Below are 19,895 nucleotides of genomic sequence, written 5' to 3'. Positions count from 1 at the left end.
AGCTGACTCTTGATTAGATTTTCGATTGGAGATGTTTGATATGAGTCTGGAAGGAGAGTTTGCAGTCTAGCCAGACACCTAGGTACTTATAGATGTCCACATATTCAAGGTCGGAACCATCCAGGGTGGTGATGCTAGTCGGGCATGCGGGTGCAGGCAGCGATCGGTTGAAAAGCATGCATTTGGTTTTACTAGCGTTTAAGAGCAGTTGGAGGCCACGGAAGGAGTGTTGTATGGCATTGAAGCTCGTTTGGAGGTTAGATAGCACAGTGTCCAATGACGGGCCGAAAGTATATAGAATGGTGTCATCTGCGTAGAGGTGGATCAGGGAATCGCCCGCAGCAAGAGCAACATCATTGATATATACAGAGAAGAGAGTCGGCCCGAGAATTGAACCCTGTGGCACCCCCATAGAGACTGCCAGAGGACCGGACAGCATGCCCTCCGATTTGACACACTGAACTCTGTCTGCAAAGTAATTGGTGAACCAGGCAAGGCAGTCATCCGAAAAACCAAGGCTACTGAGTCTGCCGATAAGAATATGGTGATTGACATAGTCGAAGGCCTTGGCAAGGTCGATGAAGACGGCTAAACAGTACTGTCTTTTAGCGATGGCGGTTATGATATCGTTTAGTACCTTGAGTGTGGCTGAGGTGCACCCGTGACCGGCTCGGAAACCAGATTGCACAGCGGAGAAGGTACGGTGGGATTCGAGATGGTCAGTGACCTGTTTGTTGACTTGGCTTTCGAAGACCTTAGATAGGCAGGGCAGGATGGATATAGGTCTGTAACAGTTTGGGTCCAGGGTGTCTCCCCCTTTGAAGAGGGGGATGACTGCGGCAGCTTTCCAATCCTTGGGGATCTCGGACGATATGAAAGAGAGGTTGAACAGGCTGGTAATAGGGGTTGCGACAATGGCGGCCCTCCAGAAAAAGAGGGTCCAGATTGTCAGGCCCAGCTGATTTGTACGGGTCCAGGTTTTGGAGCTCTTTCAGAACATCTGCTATCTGGATTTGGGTAAAGGAGAACCTGGAGAGGCTTGGGCGAGGAGCTGGGGGGGGGCGGAGCTGTTGGCCGAGGTTGGAGAAGCCAGGCGGAAGGCATGGCCAGCCGTTGAGAAATGCTTATTGAAGTTTTCGATAATCATGGATTTATCGGTGGTGACCGTGTTACCTAGCCTCAGTGCAGTGGGCAGCTGGGAGGAGGTGCTCTTGTTCTCCATGGACTTCACAGTGTCCCAGAACTTTTTGGAGTTGGAGCTACAGGATGCAAACTTCTGCCTGAAGAAGCTAGCCTTAGCTTTCCTGACTGACTGCGTGTATTGGTTCCTGACTTCCCTGAACAGTTGCATATCACGGGGACTATTCGATGCTATTGCAGTCCGCCACAGGATGTTTTTGTGCTGGTCGAGGGCAGTCAGGTCTGGAGTGGACCAAGGGCTGTATCTGTTCTTGGTTCTGCATTTTTTGAACGGAGCATGCTTATCTAAAATGGAGAGGAAGTTACTTTTAAAGAATGACCAGGCATCCTCAACTGACCTGATGAGGTCAATGTCCTTCCAGGATACCCGGGCCAGGTCGATTAGGAAGGCCTGCTCACAGAAGTGTTTTAGGGAGCATTTGACAGTGATGAGGGGTGGTCGTTTGACTGCGGCTCCGTAGCGGATACAGGCAATGAGGCAGTGATCGCTGAGATCCTGTTTGAAGACAGCGGAGGTGTATTTGGAGGGCCAGTTGGTCAGGATGACGTCTATGAGGGTGCCCTTGTTTACAGAGTTAGGGTTGTACCTGGTGGGTTCCTTGATGATTTGTGTGAGATTGAGGGCATCTAGCTTAGATTGTAGGACTGCCGGGGTGTTAAGCATATCCCAGTTTAGGTCACCTAACAGAACAAACTCTGAAGCTAGATGGGGGGCGATCAATTCACAAATGGTGTCCAGGGCACAGCTGGGAGCTGAGGGGGGTCGGTAGCAGGCGGCAACAGTGAGAGACTTATTTCTGGAGAGAGTAATTTTCAAAATTAGTAGTTCGAACTGTTTGGGTATGGAACTGGAAAGTATGACATTACTTTGCAGGCTATCTCTGCAGTAGACTGCAACTCCTCCCCTTTGGCAGTTCCATCTTGACGGAAGATGTTATAGTTGGGTATGGAAATCTCTGAATTTTTGGTGGCCTTCCTGAGCCAGGATTCAGACACAGCAAGGACATCAGGGTTAGCAGAGTGTGCTAAAGCAGTGAGTAAAACAAACTTAGGGAGGAGGCTTCTGATGTTGACATGCATGAAACCAAGGCTTTTTCGATCACAGAAGTCAACAAATGAGGGTGTTGTCTAAAAGGGACTGAATTTGTTGCTGCCTAATCGTTTTTTTTGGTAGGTTTCCACACTACATTCCTTCCATCTATAGCATTTCTTAATATTATTCAGTTCCTTTGGCTTTAATGCCTCATGACTTAGTAGTGCTCTGTTCAAGTAGACTGTGATTTTGCTGCGGTCTGATAGGGGTGTCAGTGGGCTGACTGTGAACGCTCAGAGACTCTGGATTGAGGTCAGTGATAAAGTAGTCTACAGTACTACTGCCAAGAGATGAGCTATAGGTGTACCAACCATGGGTGTCCCCTCGAAGCCTACCATTGATTATGTACATACCCAGCGTGCGACAGAGCTGTCGGAGTTGTGACCCGTTTTTGTTGTCATAGTTGTGCCTAGGGGGGCATATGGGGGAGGGAATGTTGTCACCTCCAGGCAGGTGTTTGTCCCCGTGTGCTGTGGGTGTCAGGTTCTTGTCCGGTTCTGGCATTTAGGTCACTACAGACTAGTACATGTCCCTGGGCCTGGTAATTATTGATTTCCCCCTCCAGGATGGAGAAGATGTCTTCATTAATGTATGGGGATTCTAGTGGGGGGATATAGGTAGAACAAAAAACATGAGCTGGCGCACACCCAGAAAAATGTGTTTGTGTGGAGGTGCTGACTAAAGGCGAATAAACTATCAAAATAAGGAGAGTCGCACACTCCATATATAAACTCCCAGTAATTGATATAAATTATAATAATTTAGTATTTACCAACGTTTCGGCATCACTGTGCCTTCTACAGGGTAATGTCATGAGTACTTGAACCAGGTTATGTAGACAAACAGTGCAATTAGTGCAACCAATGACAATAGTGAGGGGTGTGTCATCATGATTAAGTTAATTAGAATGAATTAGTGAAACTTAAAAAAACAATAGTTTATGGCATAATAAATATATTAGGCTATTGTTATCATATAGAAACAGAATTTAATATTCTACATAATATTAGCATCAACATACACATTGTTTAATTCAATTTCACATTTGTTTTGCATTTCATTTGTTGCATGTCATATTTTGGTTCAACCTTAATGTATAATAAGCATCAACAGAGGAAAAATATGAGGTGTACGCTAATAGGTTGTAGAAAGAATATATACATTTATAAGACTTGTTCATAAAATAAAGAATTGTTCTTAAGGCCATGAGATCAAAGTCAATATTCAGACCACTAGGGGTCAATGTTTTTAGATATTCAGTGAGCCTCCCTCTGTAGTAGTAGGATCTCCATGTTACCTCTCCTTGGTAGAGAAACATGCTCAATGCCTGTGTATTTGAGGGAGGATGGGATGGTTAGCTTCAACAAAGTGAGCTTCTACTGGATAGTCAATGTTTTTACACCTGATTGAGGTGGTGTTCAGCTATGCGTTGTTTTAACTGCATTTTCACTTGTCCTACGTAGGCTTTTCCACATGAAGAGGTGATGATAGATTACTCCCTTGGTCTTGCATGAGATGATACCCCTAACAAGGATTTTTCAACCTGTATGTGGTTGTCTGAAGGATGTTTTTAATTGTGCTGTTGCACTGTACGCATGAACAACATGTGTCGTTCCCATTTGGAATGGGTGTCAAGAGTCTCTGAGTGGGCTTGTCAGATCTCACCAAGTTATCTCCAATATTGCGACCATGCTTCTAGACCACCAGTGGGGGTTCCTTGAAAAGGTGTGCGATTTTGTCTGATTGCAGAATATGCCAGTGCTTTTTCAGGATTTGCTTTAATTTTCTCTGAACCCTTGGTGTACTCAGTGCAAAAGACCGAAGCGTTGTTTTTCTTCCAAGTTCAGTCATTCTTAGTTTGAGATATTTGTCATTGCAGCATCAAGAGTTTTGTCCTTGTAGCCTCATTTTGAATTTAGCTGTTATGCATACTATCCACACAGACTGCAGTACCTTGCTGTGGGCTTTGTGTATTAGTCTGCCCATAATGCGTCATTCTCTTTGATGATCCATAAATCCAGGTAGTTTATTTCTCACTCATCAATCTGCATGGTGAATTTGAGGTATTCAGCGCTCTCGTTTAGTAGAGTTTGGAATTAATTTAGTTCCTGCTGACTTCCTTCCCAGAGCACAAAGACAAAATGTACATAGCTACAAATCAGGTCACCCTACCAAACGTCCCTGATAAAACTTACTGTAGGTCTGTCTGCTGCCTTTTCGTTGTCACAGCCTAAATGCCAATCACGAAATCGACTTTAGGACATGCTGCCTTATGCAATAGGGACGGGAGTAACAACCGAACTTTATTGACAATATTGTACATAGAGATATTATTTTCACAGTTTTATCAACTGAGCAGATAACGTTCTTTATCTCCAATATTGAGAGGCATTTCTTTAAAACATGCATCCAATCTCTTACTTAACTAGACCAATCACATGCTTCAATGTGCCGTAGTTCACAGTGCTGTGGCAAGACAGGAAAATGAGGTTACGCACGTGATAAATTGCAGGCGCAGATTTCAAAAAGATTGGAGCGCAGAAGAAAAGTTGACGCGCCGACTATATAAAATGGACGAATTAGTTGAATAAAAGTAGTACTTTTCAAAGCGTGAGGAGGTGAGTGCGTGAGAAGAGGGTCAAATGCGTGTCACTGCCAATGCGTAGTTGGCTGGTATGCATTTAGCAAACAATCCTGTGCCCTCAGTCAACACGTAGTTTTTAGCTTTAGAAGTGCTAAGTTCTGTAAACGCAAAATGTGTAGAACAGCATGAGATGAGCTATAGAACTGCACATTTCTTTTATGTTTCCCCTGCATCATTCTCTCTGCAGTTGTGAGTCCGGTTGGATGTACTGCCAAACCCCCTAAAACGGGGTTGGAAGCAATGTATGTACACAGGTGTAACTGTTTAATGATGTATGGTTAAGAAATGACACAGCTGTACCTGTGTATTGATCAGGCTGTTTAATCATTTTATTGATATGCCACACCTGTCAGGTGGATGGATTATCATGGGAAATGCTCAATAACAGGGATGTAAACACATTTGTGACCCAGTGTACATACATTTAAAATGTCACACAGCCTACATATCAGCATATACACACACAATATCTAAGTCAAATAGGGGAGCAGTATTGTGTAATTAGGTGCTGCTTTATCTGTTTAAAAAAAAAAGATTTGCTGCCCACTTCTGAGATGAAACGGAGTTCCTTGCAATGATGGCTCTATATAATACTGTACGTTTTCTTGAATTTGGTGGCATGTCTGGTGGGGTAAGTGTGTGTCAGACCTGTGTGTAAGTTGACTATGCAAACCATTTTGAATATAACACTCCCAATTGAAAGAAAAGTGATGCAGTCAATGTCTCCTCTACCTTTAGCCTAGAGAGACTGGCATGCATAGTATATTAACCCTCTGATTACACTGACGAGCAAGACGTGCCTCTGACCATATAACTGGGCAATAATCAAGATAAGATTCAATTAGATCCTGCAGGACTTGCTTTGTGGAGTGTGGTGTCAAAAAAGAAGAGCATCTATAATCACAGACAGACCTCTCCCCATCTTTACAGCCATTGAATCAATATGTTTTGACCATGACAGTTTACAATCCAAGGTAACACCAAGTCATTTAGTCTCCTCAACAGAAACGTTATTAATGATCAGATTCAATGAGGTCTAGAATTTAGGGAATGATTTCTACCAAATACAATGCTCTTAGATGTTCCAGACTAGTTGATTACTGGTCACCCATTCTAAAACGGACTAAAACGCTTTGTTTAGGGTTACTGTGGATGTGTAACCTTTTATTTAACTAGGCAAGTCAAGTTGAGCATATGGGGTTGAATCATCAGCGTACATAGACACACAGGCTTTGTTAAATGCCAGGTCATCAGTAAAAATAGAAGAGTAGAGGGCACACCACACTTGACATGTTTAATAACATCTGAATCCATGATATGGCAGAGGTTGAAAAGCCATACGTTTTTTTTAACACGTGGTCAATAATATCAAAAGGCTGCACTGAAATCTAACAGCACAGCTCCCACAATCTCCCCAATTTCGTGACATCCAATTGCGATCGTCTCATCGCTGCAACTCCCCAACAAGGTCGAAAGAGGCGAAGGTCGAGTCATGCTCGCTCTTTAACACCCGCCCGCTTAATCGACTGATGACCAAAGTCAGCCTGCAGACGCCCGGCCCGCCACAACGAGTACCTAGAGCGCGATGTTTAGCTCCCCTGCCTTTGACAAAGTGGGCACTGCCTATCAATGGGCGGCATCAGCAATCACGTAAAAAGTCCATATGCCACTGGTTAGGAGAAATTGTCATTGTTTTGTGGGGAAGAATTGTGAGGTTTTCTGTGTTTGAGGTGAGTCTTGGTCAGTTTAGCTCAGAATAGGCCGCCCCTGTCAATCTGCAGCCACAGGCGGAGGCCTTGCCGGCCATGAGGCTACCATCCTCAGTAGCTTTCCATCTAAATTGTCAATACCAGGTAGTTTCTCATTTATTGACAATACATTTGTCCACCTGACCCAAACTCATTTTAAATTGCACATTTCTTTCATTAGGTATTTCATGCATGCATGGCTCAGTTTGTTGTTGGAATTTCATGCCTACATTTGCCAATGAAGTAGTAATTATTTAATTAGCACCATCAAAAGGTTGTGAGTTAATTTAGTCTGTCCATAATTTCATTTAAAGTATTCGGAAGCTTTTTTTCCACTATAGGTTATGTCACTTATCTTGGCTTCATAATACAATTTCTTTTCAGTTTAGTCATTTCTCAATCAGATGTGCAGCCAAACTTATTCATCACTCATTTTGCCTCGTCCCTCAACCAGACAGCTTTTAAATTCCTCATCGATCCACAGGGCTTTATGTTCTGTCCGCTTCTTATGACAGCACCCCTGTGCATACAAGTGCACATCACATTAGGAACATGTTCTTTCCATGACAGACTGACCAGATGAATCCAGGTGAAAGCTATGATCCCTGGTTGATGTCACCTGTTAAATCCACTTATATCCGTGTAGATGCAGGGGAGGAAACAGGTTAAAGGAGGATTTCTAAGCCTTGATACATGGATTGTGTATGTGTGCTGTTCAGAGGGTGAATGATTTAAGAGCCTTTGTATGGGGTATGGTAGGTTCCAGGCACACCGGTTTGTGTGTGTGTGAAGAACTGCAACTTTCTGGGATTTTCCATGCTCAACCATTTCCTGTGTTTCAAGAATGGGTTACCACCCAATGGACATCCAGCCAACTTGACAACTGCTGGAAGCATTGGAGTCAACATGGGCCAAGCATCCCTGTGGAACACTTTAAACACCTTGTAGTCCATGCCCCGAAAATGTTGAAGCTGTTCTGAGGGCAAAAGGGGGTGCAACTCAATATTAGTAATGTCTCCTAATGTTTTGTACTTGACAATAAGGACAGTTTTCAAACACAAGTATGAACAAACGCTAGTCTGTAGTTTGAGTCTCAATGGATAGTTGACCCTTAGAGCTGGATCCAAATCCTGGACAGTGGTTCCTCAGGACCAGGACGGAGGAAGAGAACGTTACATTAACCCTTCTTCACCTTATCAGATAGTGGCAGAGGAACCATCAGTTTTCCCCTTGGCCATCAGCATAGTATTGACCTTAGTAGACATCTCCACTCCTCCCCATTTTCTGTAGGCTTGGCCCCCTGAGGTCCGGGGCCCCAGGAGACCTGCTCCAGGGAAACAATAACTGAACTGGGACACTTCATATTGGGAATAGATATCCAACAGCTAGCTTTACCTGTCTGGCTAGTTTTCCATCTTGCTCAAGCCGATTTTGCAAGGCCGGGTTGGAGGGCTAGCTAGTGTCTGCCAGCCCAGGTTCTGTTACAAACAATATATACATTTTCAATAGGGATATACTTAACATTGGCCACCACAATAATACATTCTACAGTATACAATCTGTAAGACTCTGTTGAACTGGTTTTGTTAGTGGAAAGAGGGCTAATGAATACAGGTGAGCACCCTTTATAGCAAAGGCCCACCTCTTTCCAGGTGGTTGTTATAGTTTTTTTGATGGAGGTGTGTGGTGGCCAATAAGGAGCAGGCTCCCCTCCAGGGTGTTCCCCGTGTTCCCCTGCTCAGACATTGCTGACGCATGCCAGATCTTACAATGCCCGCATAGGTATTTTTCATATCAGCTAACCACATCATATGTTACAGCAATCGGGTGCCCGACGGCATAATTGATGACATGGCATGCAACCAGTGGTTGACGCATGAAACGGGCACGTACCTCTTGTAGTGGATATTTGAATCAATAATGAGGAGAGTCAAGGTCAATCATCAATCAAGATACTCTCTATATGTATCGATAAGGGAGCTGGTCACACCACCAACAATGTGAATGGAGTGAGATCCCACTGAGTGGAGTGAGCCTCTGGGTTATATACCATCTCAAGATACAGGGGGGCAAAAAAGTATTTAGTCAGCCACCAATTGTGCAAGTTCTCCCACTTAAAAAGATGGAGAGCCTGTAATTTTCATCATAGGTACACTTCAACTATGACAGACAAAATGAGAAAAAAATCCAGAAAATCACATTGTAGGATTTTTTAATGAATTTATTTGCAAATTGTGGTGGAAAATAAGTATTTGGTCAATAACAAATGTTTATCTCAATACTTTGTTAAATACCCTTTGTTGGCAATGACAGAGGTCAAATGTTTTCTGTAAGTCTTCACAAGGTTTTCACACACTGTTGCTGGTATTTTGGCCCATTCCTCCATGCAGATCTCCTCTAGAGCAGTGATGTTTTAGGGCTGTTGCTGGGCAACACAGACTTTCAACTACCTCCAAAGATTTTCTATGGGGTTGAGATCTGGAGACTGGCTAGGCCACTCCAGGACCTTGAAATGCTTCTTACGAAGCCAGTCCTTCGTTGCCCGGGCAGTGTGTTTGGGATCATTGTCATGCTGAAAGACCCAGCCACGTTTCATCTTCAATGCCCTTGCTGATGGTAGGCTTTGTTACTTTGGTCCCAGCTCTCTGCAGGTCATTCACTAGGTTCCCCCGTGTGGTTCTGGGATTTTTGCTCACCGTTCTTGTGATCATTTTGGGGTGAGATCATTTTGGGGTGAGATCTTGCGTGGAGCCCCAGATCGAGGGAGATTATCAGTGGTCTTGTATGTCTTCCATTTCCTAATAATTGCTCCCACGGTTGATTTCTTCAAACCAAGCTGCTTACCTATTGCAGATTCAGTCTTCCCAGCCTGGTGCAGGTCTACAATTTTGTTTCTGGTGTCCTTTGACAGCTCTTTGGTCTTGGCCATAGTGGAATTCGGAGTGTGACTGTTTGTGGACAGGTGTCTTTTATACTGATAACAAGTTCAAACAGGTGCCATTAATACAGGTAACAAGTGGAGGACAGAGGAGCCTCTTAAAGAAGAAGTTACAGGTCTGTGCGAGCCAGAAATCTTGCTTGTTTGTAGGTGACCAAATACTTATTTTCCACCATAATTTGCAAATAAATTCTTTAAAAATCCTACAATGTGATTTTCTGGATTTTTTCCCCCTCATTTTGTCTGTCATAGTTGAAGTGTACCTATGATGAAAACTACAGGCCTCTCTCATCTTTTTAAGTGGGAGAACTTGCACAATTGGTGGCTGACTAAATCCTTTTTTCCCCCACTGTAAGTGCAACCTCAGATAGTGCCAAACACCAACCCCACACATCCTGTGCCAGGACTTGGCCTCCAGTATAAAGAACTTGTTGTTTTGTTCAGTACTAAGAACACAAAAGGACATATTTCGTTACTTAAGTCTCCACCTTGCTAAAAAAAGAAACCAGGGGAGAGGATAATCTCCCCCAAGGCCCAAGGAGAGACTGACGCACAGACATTGTGGAGACAAGTGATTGGTTCCACATTACTCACACCATCCCTTCACATGGTTTATATTAGATACATATTCACCTATGGAAACAATGTTCCCTTCTGACCTCCTTTGTCATATTCTCTTTCTGATATTCTGTATAGCAACAGGGACATGTGACTGTGGCCCATATGAGGAAGTTCAGCTACCAACACCAGAATCCGAAGGGAGACATTCTAATAACGAGATCAACAGTTCAATTATATAAGCATATTCTGCAGATCAGACATGTTACTTAACTAATTCTCTGCTTAGACTTTACTGACGACTGGCAGATTTTTCAATCCCTGGATAGGTATTTTATGTATCAGCATGCCACATTTTGGGCACGTTCCTCTGCCCAGATGTTGCTGACGCATGCCAGATCTTACAACACCTGGATAGGTATTTTACGTATCAGCTAACCACGTTACAGCAATCTGGCCGTCGATAGCAGTCGATGACGTGGCGCGCAACCATTGTTTGATGCATGCAACCTCTAAGCAGGGGAACGCCACCTATATGTTATGCAGCGTTTCTAACCAAGTGGGAAGGCGGTAACTACCAGTTGGATGCATTCATGTGCTTTGAACTCGTTGAGAAACACCGATTGGCTAATGGCAAACCATAAACTAAAAGTACAGTGATCATGCTCGTGAACAAATTTGTTAACAATTGCATTTTATGTTTTGTTATATTTAACTGCCAAAAATGTTAGAGGTAATTTCCTTAGTCTGGAATGCATCTTCGTCTGAGCAGGGGAACAGATGCATTATTCTCAAGTAGAAGTGTGTTAATGTCACATTATTCATACCCTATAAAATGTGATTTACTATTAAATACAATGTAATGTACTCAACACCATATAAATGCACTGAAAGACAGATCCATTAACCAGATACTCAAAGTGGCCGCTCTAACAGAAAGAAGTGTCATAAAGGGAAGGCAGTTGAGAGGCGGCAAGATCACGTGAGACCAGTCTAGCCAATGAGAGGGCAGATGTGTGTGAACAGGCACACTCCACATTTGACACTCATTGACCGCCATACAATGACTTGTTGCTTGGTGAGCATAACATTTTTAGAAATTCATGTTGCAGAAGACAGATTTGGGACCAGTTGTCTTGGTCACTTGGCCTCTTTCTCTGCTGTACTGAAAGAGGTCAAAGCATGGGATATGCTAGTGACGTTACACACGTGCGGTGTTTCTTACCATTTGCTAGTATCCTGTCGTCACTAGCCTAAGATTATACATTTAAGTGTAATTATACCTGTAGGAATAGACAACTACTCAGACAGTAATAAATTCACTGTGATCTGTAGGCTGAGATGCTAATGTGAGGTGACATTTCACAAACCATACCGAGATGACATATCCTTTGGAAAAACTACTACTCTCCTTTCCGCATGGACTGTACATTAAGATTCAGAACTGTACAGCATCTAAAATGCATTTATAGTGAGATACAATGCCATGGCCTACTGCTAACTAAATGGATGGACCAACCGCTACAAGAGAAGCGGTAGTGCCATGCAAAAACAGAAGGCAACTTAAACTGCTGAAACATTGTTTTATTCAGGCACATAAGGATCACATCTCCATAGAAAATATGGCCTTTAGTGTTCAGAATCAGACACCATACACCCCCGAACCAAGGCAGCACGGAATGCATTTAAAGTGCTTAGCATTGTCAAGTACAGTCCATTATAATTCATATTTCACCAACCATACATTAGCCATTCAATGAAATTACCCAGTCATTCAGAAACAAACAAAGAAAACAATTCATAACTTTTCATTTAAGGTCTTAGAGACCTGACACATTGTAACTAAAGTGGACCTGCTACTAGAACTAAAATTGTGACACCCAATACAGCAGCAGCAGTGTATAGTAGAGGCAGCTTTCTGAGTGAATGTGTAACAACTATTCACAATCTAACAGTTTGTCAGAAAATGGAGTGTCGGTCTCTAAGCACCACAACCAAAAACCACATTTATGGGGAAATGCTCACATTATGGGGTCATGAAAGGTCAAACCAGGAATACTTCCCCTCAACCCCTTAGTGACCCAGAAGTTAGTGGTTGCAATTTATAGGGTAAACGAAAGGGTGATCCTGAAAGGTTTGAACATTGAACACACCCCCATACACTCTAGGACTGGGGTAGGCAATGAACCCAGCACTGGGTGGATATGCAGTCTGCCACATGAAATGGAAAATGTCAGTTTCTCCTTTTTAGTGCAAAGCAATAGTCTCTCCTCCACCTGTATCCTCCATGTTGGCTCAAGCCGCCACAATAGCTCAGTCCTGGTAGAGCAGGAAGCCAGAGAATGTGCTGTACTTCCAGCTGCTGCCATAGATGGAGCCGCGGTGCAGCCGCAGCCACACCTGGTCTCCCTGGTACAGCTGCAGGATGGAGTGGTTGCTGGCCGTCTCGTGGTCCGGAGCCCCGTCGTTGGCGTACGCAGACACCATCACCTCGTCGTTGCGCATCAGGTTGACGTAGAGCGGCACGTTGACCGCCAGCTTGAGGATGTGGAAGAGGAAGACGTAGGTGCCGTTGGCTGGGCAGATGAAACGACCCACGTTGGTGTTGAACATCTCCCCCAGGTTGCTGTGGAGCTGGTCAAAGGTGATGGGCTGGTCCAGGGTGCCCGGGGTGTAGTTGGCTGTGCGGGCTGCTGTGAAGGCCACGCGGAGGGGCTGGGGATGCTGGGGGAGCGGGTACATGGGTACGTGCATCAGGGTGTGGGGGGCATGAGGGGTCACCTGGGGGGTGAGGTCCATGCCAACACCCTGCAGCGAGTCGCCGTGGGCAGAGTCCACCAGGGAGTAGTTGCCCTCCCGGTCTGGGCTGCTCACCTGGGAGGAGTCACTCCAACCTGTTGCGGAGGACCAATCAAAAGCCAGTTAACTAAGCTCCAAAATACCCAACCAATCAGATTTTGTATCAAGCCAGAAGAATGACGTGAACTTACCACTATTATTGTGCCTTTGTCCTGCATTGCCTCCACCACGCCTGTAGCTGTGCTGGTAGCCAGTGTCCTAATGGTGAAGAACACACCATTACACAAGTCAAAACCTCAACATATCACTTCAGCAATCTATACTAATGTACATACAATATCAGATTGTGCGCACAGAGTCGGGAAGCAGTGTCTTACCCGAGCACCGTACAGGTGAGCCTGGGGGATGAAGCTTCCTCCTGGGGAGAACCAGCCAGAAACCCATCAAACCCAAGGGGAAGGGGACAGATACAAATTGGGTTGTGAAGGCCAACTCAAAACCTCGTAATTTTAAGAGAAGGTCATGTGGAAACTGTTGTGAGGCAAGGGAACAGAGTTTACTTGATCCAATCCATTAAGGTTTAGAAGCTCAATCTGAATCAGTAGCAGACATGCATACGCAGAAGATAGGATAGAGTGAAAGGATGAAAGACGGGATTGAGGGATGGGAGAAGACAAGAGGATAAATACCTCTGTGCCCACCAGAAGAGCGAAAGTAGGAGTGTGCCAGCCCCTTGCCACCACGTGCAATACCTCTAACAGATCCTCTGTAGTATGATTGGTCAGAACGGCCCATGGTGCCACCTGATTGGCTAGGGGACAGGAAGATCTGCCCACCACTACCCACCAGACATTCAGACTGGTTCACTGCCCAAGGGAGAGAAATAAGAGTAGACTTGGTCATATTCATTAAGAAGAACAGACAAACAAGGGGTGTATTCATTACATCTTGGAAACCGTTTACCAATATAAGAACAGGGAGGGACCCAACAAAGTCCAATAGAAACATATTTCATGCGTATTGAATACACCCCTGGTCTTTTTATTTATCCGTTATTTTACCAGGTAAGTTGGCTGATAACGCATTCTCATTTACAGCAACGACCTGGGGAATAGTTACAGGGGAGAGGGATGAATGAGCCAATTGTAACCTGGGGATTATTAGGTGACCATGATGGTTTGAGGGCCAGATCAGGAATTTAGCCAAGACACCGTGGTTAACACCCCAACTCTTACGATAAGTGCCATGGGATCTTTAATGACCTCAGTCAGGACACCCGTTTAACGTCCCATCCGAAAGAAGGCGGCACCCTACACAGGGCAGTGTCCCCAATCACTGCCCTGGGGCATTGGGATATTTTTTTTAGACCAGAGGAAAGAGTGCCTCCTACTGGCCCTCCAACACCACTTCCAGCAGCATCTGGTCTCCCATCCAGGAATTGACCAGGACCAACCCAGCTTAGCTTCAGAAGCAAGCCAGCAGTGGTATGCAGGGTGGTATGCTGCTGACTTGCCCAATAAACGAATTTGAGTTTTCCATTACAAAACGTTTTCGATTCCCTGCCCTAATGAACACAACTCTGGCATACCCGACTGTAGGTGTTCGTCCTCCAGGGGAGCAAAATCCGGTGGGGTCTGGGTGCTGGTGGTGACATAGCACAGGTCGTTGCCGGAGTCCAAATAGGGGATAATATCAGATTTAAAGTCTCCAGTCGGAAGTAAGGGGGCATTCACCTTGAATACCTTCAGAGACAAAACAGACCCAAGACTCATACTAAAATGTCCCTCAAAGACTACCTGGGAGTGTATTTTATGGGTATTCAGACTAAAGCCTGTTGCCCATTCTATGACCACGTTAAAAGTATGGTAGGGTAGACTTACCGAATGCATGGTCTGGAAGGGAACAGAGGGGGCCATGCTGAGTGTACGTCTGCTGGGAGGGGTAGAAAACGGCTGCCCCTGGGTGGGGGTTGGGGTACAAGGAGGCACTACCCCGTTACAGGGGGATTGCTTCCCAGATTCAGAGATGGGAGTCTGGGTACAGACAGGGAACACTGTCAAGGGAGACTTAAACAAAATCAGAATAGTAAGCACTTTAGACTTGCCGATCCTACATGTTAAAGGAATGAGTCGTTTTACCCGAGCAGAGGGAGGAGGAGCTGTAGGAGAGGGGCAGGCAGTCTCACTCTCAGACAGCAGCAGACATGGATCCTGGAGAGGACAACCATTGTGCTTTATAAAAGGCTTCATAACAATTGTGGATCTAAAAGAAAATGTCATTGTTTCAATGAGTCTCATTTAACAGATAGGGGAGTTCTTACAATGGCTATGACGTGAGCCAGGTCCTCTGTAGTCAGGTCCAGGTCACAGCTCTCTAGACAACCCCCGTCTCCATTGGTCAGACTGGGTTCGTCATCAACAGGGAGGAGTTTAGAAGGCAATGGAGTGGACTGAGGACAAAAATATTAATCTTAAAATACTTACTCCAACAGTCAAAAGCTTAAATAACTGAGCCCTGGTCAAACTTTGTGCACTGGAATAGGGTGCCATTTCACAGTTCTCCAGATCTTACATGCAGTGTTTTGGGGAGATGGTCCACTGGGCTTCTCCTTGACTCTCTCTGTACTGTTGAGATTAAGAGGTAAAACATCTGTTAAGTATTGACTGTTCTGCTAGAAGTCAGCCACTTAAATACCAACTTTGTTGTGGTAGGCTACCGAGTGGAGAGGGGGATCCAGAGGCATGCCGGCCCAGTCTAGGATGGCCGTTAGTGGGCGATCCTTCACCACCCAGAAGAGAATCCTGGAGACAGGGGATTAATCCAGCATTATTATTATTATTTATTAGACACCCAACAAAACAGACTTAAACATTGAGGGACTACATGGACTTCACCAATAAGGTACTTTTATTTTTCACGTAGTGCCCCGTGTTAAACCCGACCCAGGTGGAACATTGGAAATGATCCATGACTTTTCACCTGGAAGTGATCTTTGAGCAGTACTGTACCTGCATGAAGCTGAAGGAGCCTCTGATCTTGGTCATCAGGTCCTCCAGCTGCTGCTTGCGCAGGATGGGGTCCTTGGGCAGGATGGGGTCCTTGGGCAAGGAAGACTGGGAGTTGAACACCTCCACAGGGGTGTCCACACAAAGTGCCTGATGGAAATTATAATGTGATGGAGTGGTATGGACAGGTCCATCAAACCTAAGAGATTCAAGAGTCTACTCACAGCTGTGGCGTCCCGCTCCCTTTTAGACTTCGCTCTTCTCTGGGGAAACAGAGTCATTGAGTTGCATGATTGATCAGCTAGCCCAATCTTGCCCCATTATTAGAGGTCACAATTAGTCTCAAGTTCCAACTGCCCTGAGAGTTCAGGTATAAGAATATCTCACCTGTTTGGGTTCAGCATTGTCTTTCTTGGTAGTAACCGGCACTTTGGAGATAAACACAGCCGCCCCTCTCCATGGATTCTGGATTACAGGCTGAGTGGAGTCAGACTCCATATCCCATGAGTCCGGTGGCTCCTGTTCCTTCATGGCCTGGAACTCAGCCTTCCAGTTCGGAGTAACGGGAGTGTCTCGACACCCATTGGGGTCTGTGTCAGGCAGGTAGTGTCTGTTAAGAAACTGGCATCACCCACAGACTATCAGCACAACAGTATGATATCCACAGTGCATTACCCACAGTGCACTCAGGTAAATAGCTTAAGGAGAACGCTGGTTGAACGTTGATAAAGCAGTGGCACACAACTCGCAGGAAATGTCAGTGGTTCTTACCTCTCTGCTAGGCACGTCTTTTTTGTTTGACATCATTAGGGCTGCAAGGCAAAATAACACCCAGCTAAATGACTAAATGTTGTATACATTCATTGTTCTATACCCAGTCTGATAAGTGGCTTTTCAATAAGAATCGTTGCACTGTTGTAGACTTACTAGAGAGGCTGGCTGTTTCAGACACCGTCTTCTTGGTCATGGGAACCTCTACTTCCTTGGGACTCTTGCTCGGAGGCGGCGGTACACAATCAAAGTACCCACAATCCATCAGCTTCGCCAACTTAGCCTTCAGGACCTTGTCTGGAAACATGTAAAGGAATGCATATTAAACACGGCAGCTAAAGTAGTTCAGCAAATGGCAGAGAAAGTTGAGGATACCGGTTATAGTAAATGTAGTGTCTGTGCAGGTGTGTTTAAAAGGGTACAGGACAGGTAGTGTTTAAACTCACAGGTGGTTCCGGCTACAGCTTTATTATTCCCCTCCAGCAGGTCCAGGTAGACCAGGGCTGCGCTCTCCATCTGCTCCTCCAAACTGGGACACAGTAGAAGGGGATCAGACTAGTCTTCAATCAACACAGACGTGTGAGAGTGTGTTTCATAGTAACTTATGCTGTTGTCCCTCAAGTCCAACAGAATGCGTGTGTGGGGTGTGTGGTGCGCACATCTCTTCCCCCGTACCTCACATTGTTGTCCCTCTTCACCCCCAGTAGTTCAGCGAGCTCAAGCAGGCTTTGTAGCTCTGCAACCTGGAGCTGGGGGTTGCGGGCAGAGAGGAGGTCCTTCCTGATGTGCTCGTGCTGCAGCAGGGTCTGCAGGAGGTACTTAACCTGCAGCACTACACACAGCCTCCTCTTCTCTACCTCCTGCTTGGCCATCTGCTCCTTCCTCAACGCCTTCTTCTGGGCTTTTAGCAGCTAAAGGGGGATGGTTAGATGGATTCTATGAACCAATCCCCAAAAAACTCCTACACCTAGGCCTGATCAACAGTCCTAGGCCAATCGACTGGCTGTTGTGGATTTCAAAAGTCTGGATGGGTGCAAGATGAAGTTCATTATGTTGTCTTGCAAAATTACAAGATGATTCATCATGAATCTGGACCAAAAAAAAAAAAGTGATCTGTTGATCTGTTCTACATTACTGACACTATCTGACCATGCACTTAGAAGCAGGGAAAGTCAAAACTAACCACGAAAGCAATCAAGGCATTCAAGCAGCCGAATGGAACAGCAGTGTTCTAACTCCCAACTCAGTTCTGCAATGGGCTGTAAGCCTCCAGTATACAATCCATTGACGAGGCTGGACTCCAATCCAATACGTCATACCCTTTCTACCCTCATCGACCTATTCTCAGACGGTTGAAATGAACGGAGAAGCGCTATTCAGACTACGCATAAGAAATTACACCCGGTCTACCAGAAAGAATGCATGCGGAGCTGCTCTGCCCACCCCCAATCATACACACAGCAGCACTATGATACGATTGGCTAACAGAGATCCTTACTTCCTGTGTTAGGCCCCCCAGGGTCTTGTGCAGCTCCTGGGCAAACTGCAGGTTGTGGATCACTTCGTCATACTTCTCCACTGCATCCTGACACACATTGAAAGAGTTCAAAAGACAAGGCAACATCTCAATCGTATGGTTGAAAGAAGTGTACTGCTTTTATTACCACAGTTGGAAATCCTGTTCTTACTATCTGGTCTTGATTGAGTGATTCCCCGTGTTTCAAACGCTTCCTGTAGTCTTCCAATTTAATCTGTGGATACAAACACCTACAGTAACACGCAGGAAACACTGAAAGGAACGGTAACTTCTCCTACTCAAACACCCTCCAAACCCCTAATCAAGTCCTCCATCCTACCTTCTTTTTCTCCAGGTTGCGGATCTTGTGCTTGAGGCAGATGAGGCCGTCCTCGATGTAACTCTCGTAGCCCTGGTAGTTGGGGATGGAGGTTCCCAGTGCTAGCTGGAGAGGACTCAGCCCACCATGGGAGCCAATCTTGGGGCTACCTGTCTTTGGGCTCCCCTGCCTCCCCTTCTCGGAGCACTCAGGTGAAGGAGACGCATCCCGGGCTGGGGATGGAGACAGCTGCACCATGTTCAAATCCTGGCTGGAGGGGGTTCAAGACAGAACAGGTAATGGTCGTGACTGGTGTCCATAGGATGAAAATGTTGGCCATGAAATGTGTTGCTTTAATGGGCCAATTTAATTTCTAACAGAAAGGATGTCTCCCCCCACTGAGTTTCCATAAATGTGCGAATGTTCTAGTAACGCGCTAGCCTCAACAGCCTCTGGGTGATTGCCAAACCCGTGATAGTGCATTTTTGGCCATTGCACAATCGGTGTGATTACGTACGATGGATTTTATTAATTAGAGAAACGGGAAACAGCAGATAGAAATAACATGGCACGCGACAACGTTAAACAAATCATTAAAATAATTGTTATTATTTCAAATTATTCCCAAACACATACCCAATGTGTGCGCATTTAGTGTCGCCGACGGGATTCATCTCATGCTTAAAGTTGTGTATTTTTTAAAACGTTTGGGAATCAGGCGTGGATGTTCATTATGTAATCTTATTAAACACTTCCATCTTAATCCGTATCACATTCTTCAGACCCGCCGTGCCCGCATCTCTTCTTCAAATGCCTACTCTCTCTACAGAGCACAGACGCCCCAAACACATCCCAAACCAAAATTATAAGAATGAACAGCAACTCGAATACTGCATTTCTTAACCATTCATTATACAACTAGTATGGAGTTCTTGAAAAATGTGTAAACATAAATTGAAAACCCGTGTGGTCATTCTTGACAAAAAACAAGTGCCACGTTTAGAAAACAGCTGACTAACCTCGTGGCTGGTTGTGTGTGTTGGAAATGCTGTTGCTGCAAATCCCGACGCTTGCTATCCAAACACCAAATAAAGTACTGGTAGCCCTCTCTAACCCGCCCAAACAGTGATGTTAGTTTACAGAGGGAAACGAGTGCGAACTCATACCTTTATATAGGCCTACCTTTCTACGCTCAAACATTGAGAGAGTTCGATTAAACCTAATTGCACCGGGCTATGGCCCGTGACATAAATTGGCAAAAGCGGGGAGGGAGGAGCGACAGTCTCAAATCGATCAGTAAAATC

At 45.1% G+C, this 19,895-nt stretch overlaps 1 protein-coding gene across 5 annotated transcripts; it reads right to left on the bottom strand.

Moving 5' to 3' along the window:
* Positions 1–11,843: 11,843 nt before the first annotated feature.
* On the bottom strand, positions 11,844–19,764 carry LOC115107002 (caprin-2-like). Of its 5 annotated transcripts, none has more exons than XM_029630301.2 (21): positions 19,611–19,764; positions 18,613–18,862; positions 18,445–18,507; positions 18,255–18,341; positions 17,432–17,667; positions 17,203–17,285; positions 16,913–17,053; positions 16,757–16,797; positions 16,373–16,606; positions 16,210–16,248; positions 15,989–16,135; positions 15,697–15,781; positions 15,552–15,604; positions 15,301–15,429; positions 15,119–15,190; positions 14,861–15,013; positions 14,569–14,722; positions 13,670–13,846; positions 13,358–13,398; positions 13,172–13,238; positions 11,844–13,075 (listed from the first exon to the last, which is right to left on the bottom strand). In XM_029630301.2, the coding sequence occupies exons 2-21, from the start codon at positions 18,847–18,849 to the stop codon at positions 12,495–12,497; spliced, it is 2,820 nt and encodes a 939-aa protein (XP_029486161.2). In that variant the 5' UTR covers positions 18,850–18,862; positions 19,611–19,764; the 3' UTR covers positions 11,844–12,494. The 5 variants fall into 5 exon arrangements, with proteins under 5 accessions (XP_029486161.2, XP_064864272.1, XP_064864271.1 ...); XM_065008200.1 differs by having other exon boundaries at positions 13,733–13,846; XM_065008199.1 differs by having other exon boundaries at positions 15,989–16,078.
* Positions 19,765–19,895: the final 131 nt, after the last annotated feature.

Source organism: Oncorhynchus nerka, linkage group LG23 (assembly GCF_034236695.1).
Source record: "Oncorhynchus nerka isolate Pitt River linkage group LG23, Oner_Uvic_2.0, whole genome shotgun sequence".
In the NCBI taxonomy this organism is placed as follows: domain Eukaryota; kingdom Metazoa; phylum Chordata; class Actinopteri; order Salmoniformes; family Salmonidae; genus Oncorhynchus; species Oncorhynchus nerka.
Note: the sequence above shows the minus strand (reverse complement) of the source record. Positions and strands in the feature narration are given on the sequence as shown.

Bases quoted from the DNA above. Each gene is read 5' to 3' on its own strand.
- LOC115107002 (XM_029630301.2), bottom strand. From the start codon at position 18,849: ATGGTGCAGCTGTCTCCATCCCCAGCCCGGGATGCGTCTCCTTCACCT. The intron at 18,342-18,444 runs GTAAGAACAGGA...AATGTGTGTCAG, and splicing joins CACTCAATCAAGACCAGATA to GATGCAGTGGAGAAGTATGA. The intron at 13,076-13,171 runs GTAAGTTCACGT...CCTCCGCAACAG, and splicing joins ACAAAGGCACAATAATAGTG to GTTGGAGTGACTCCTCCCAG.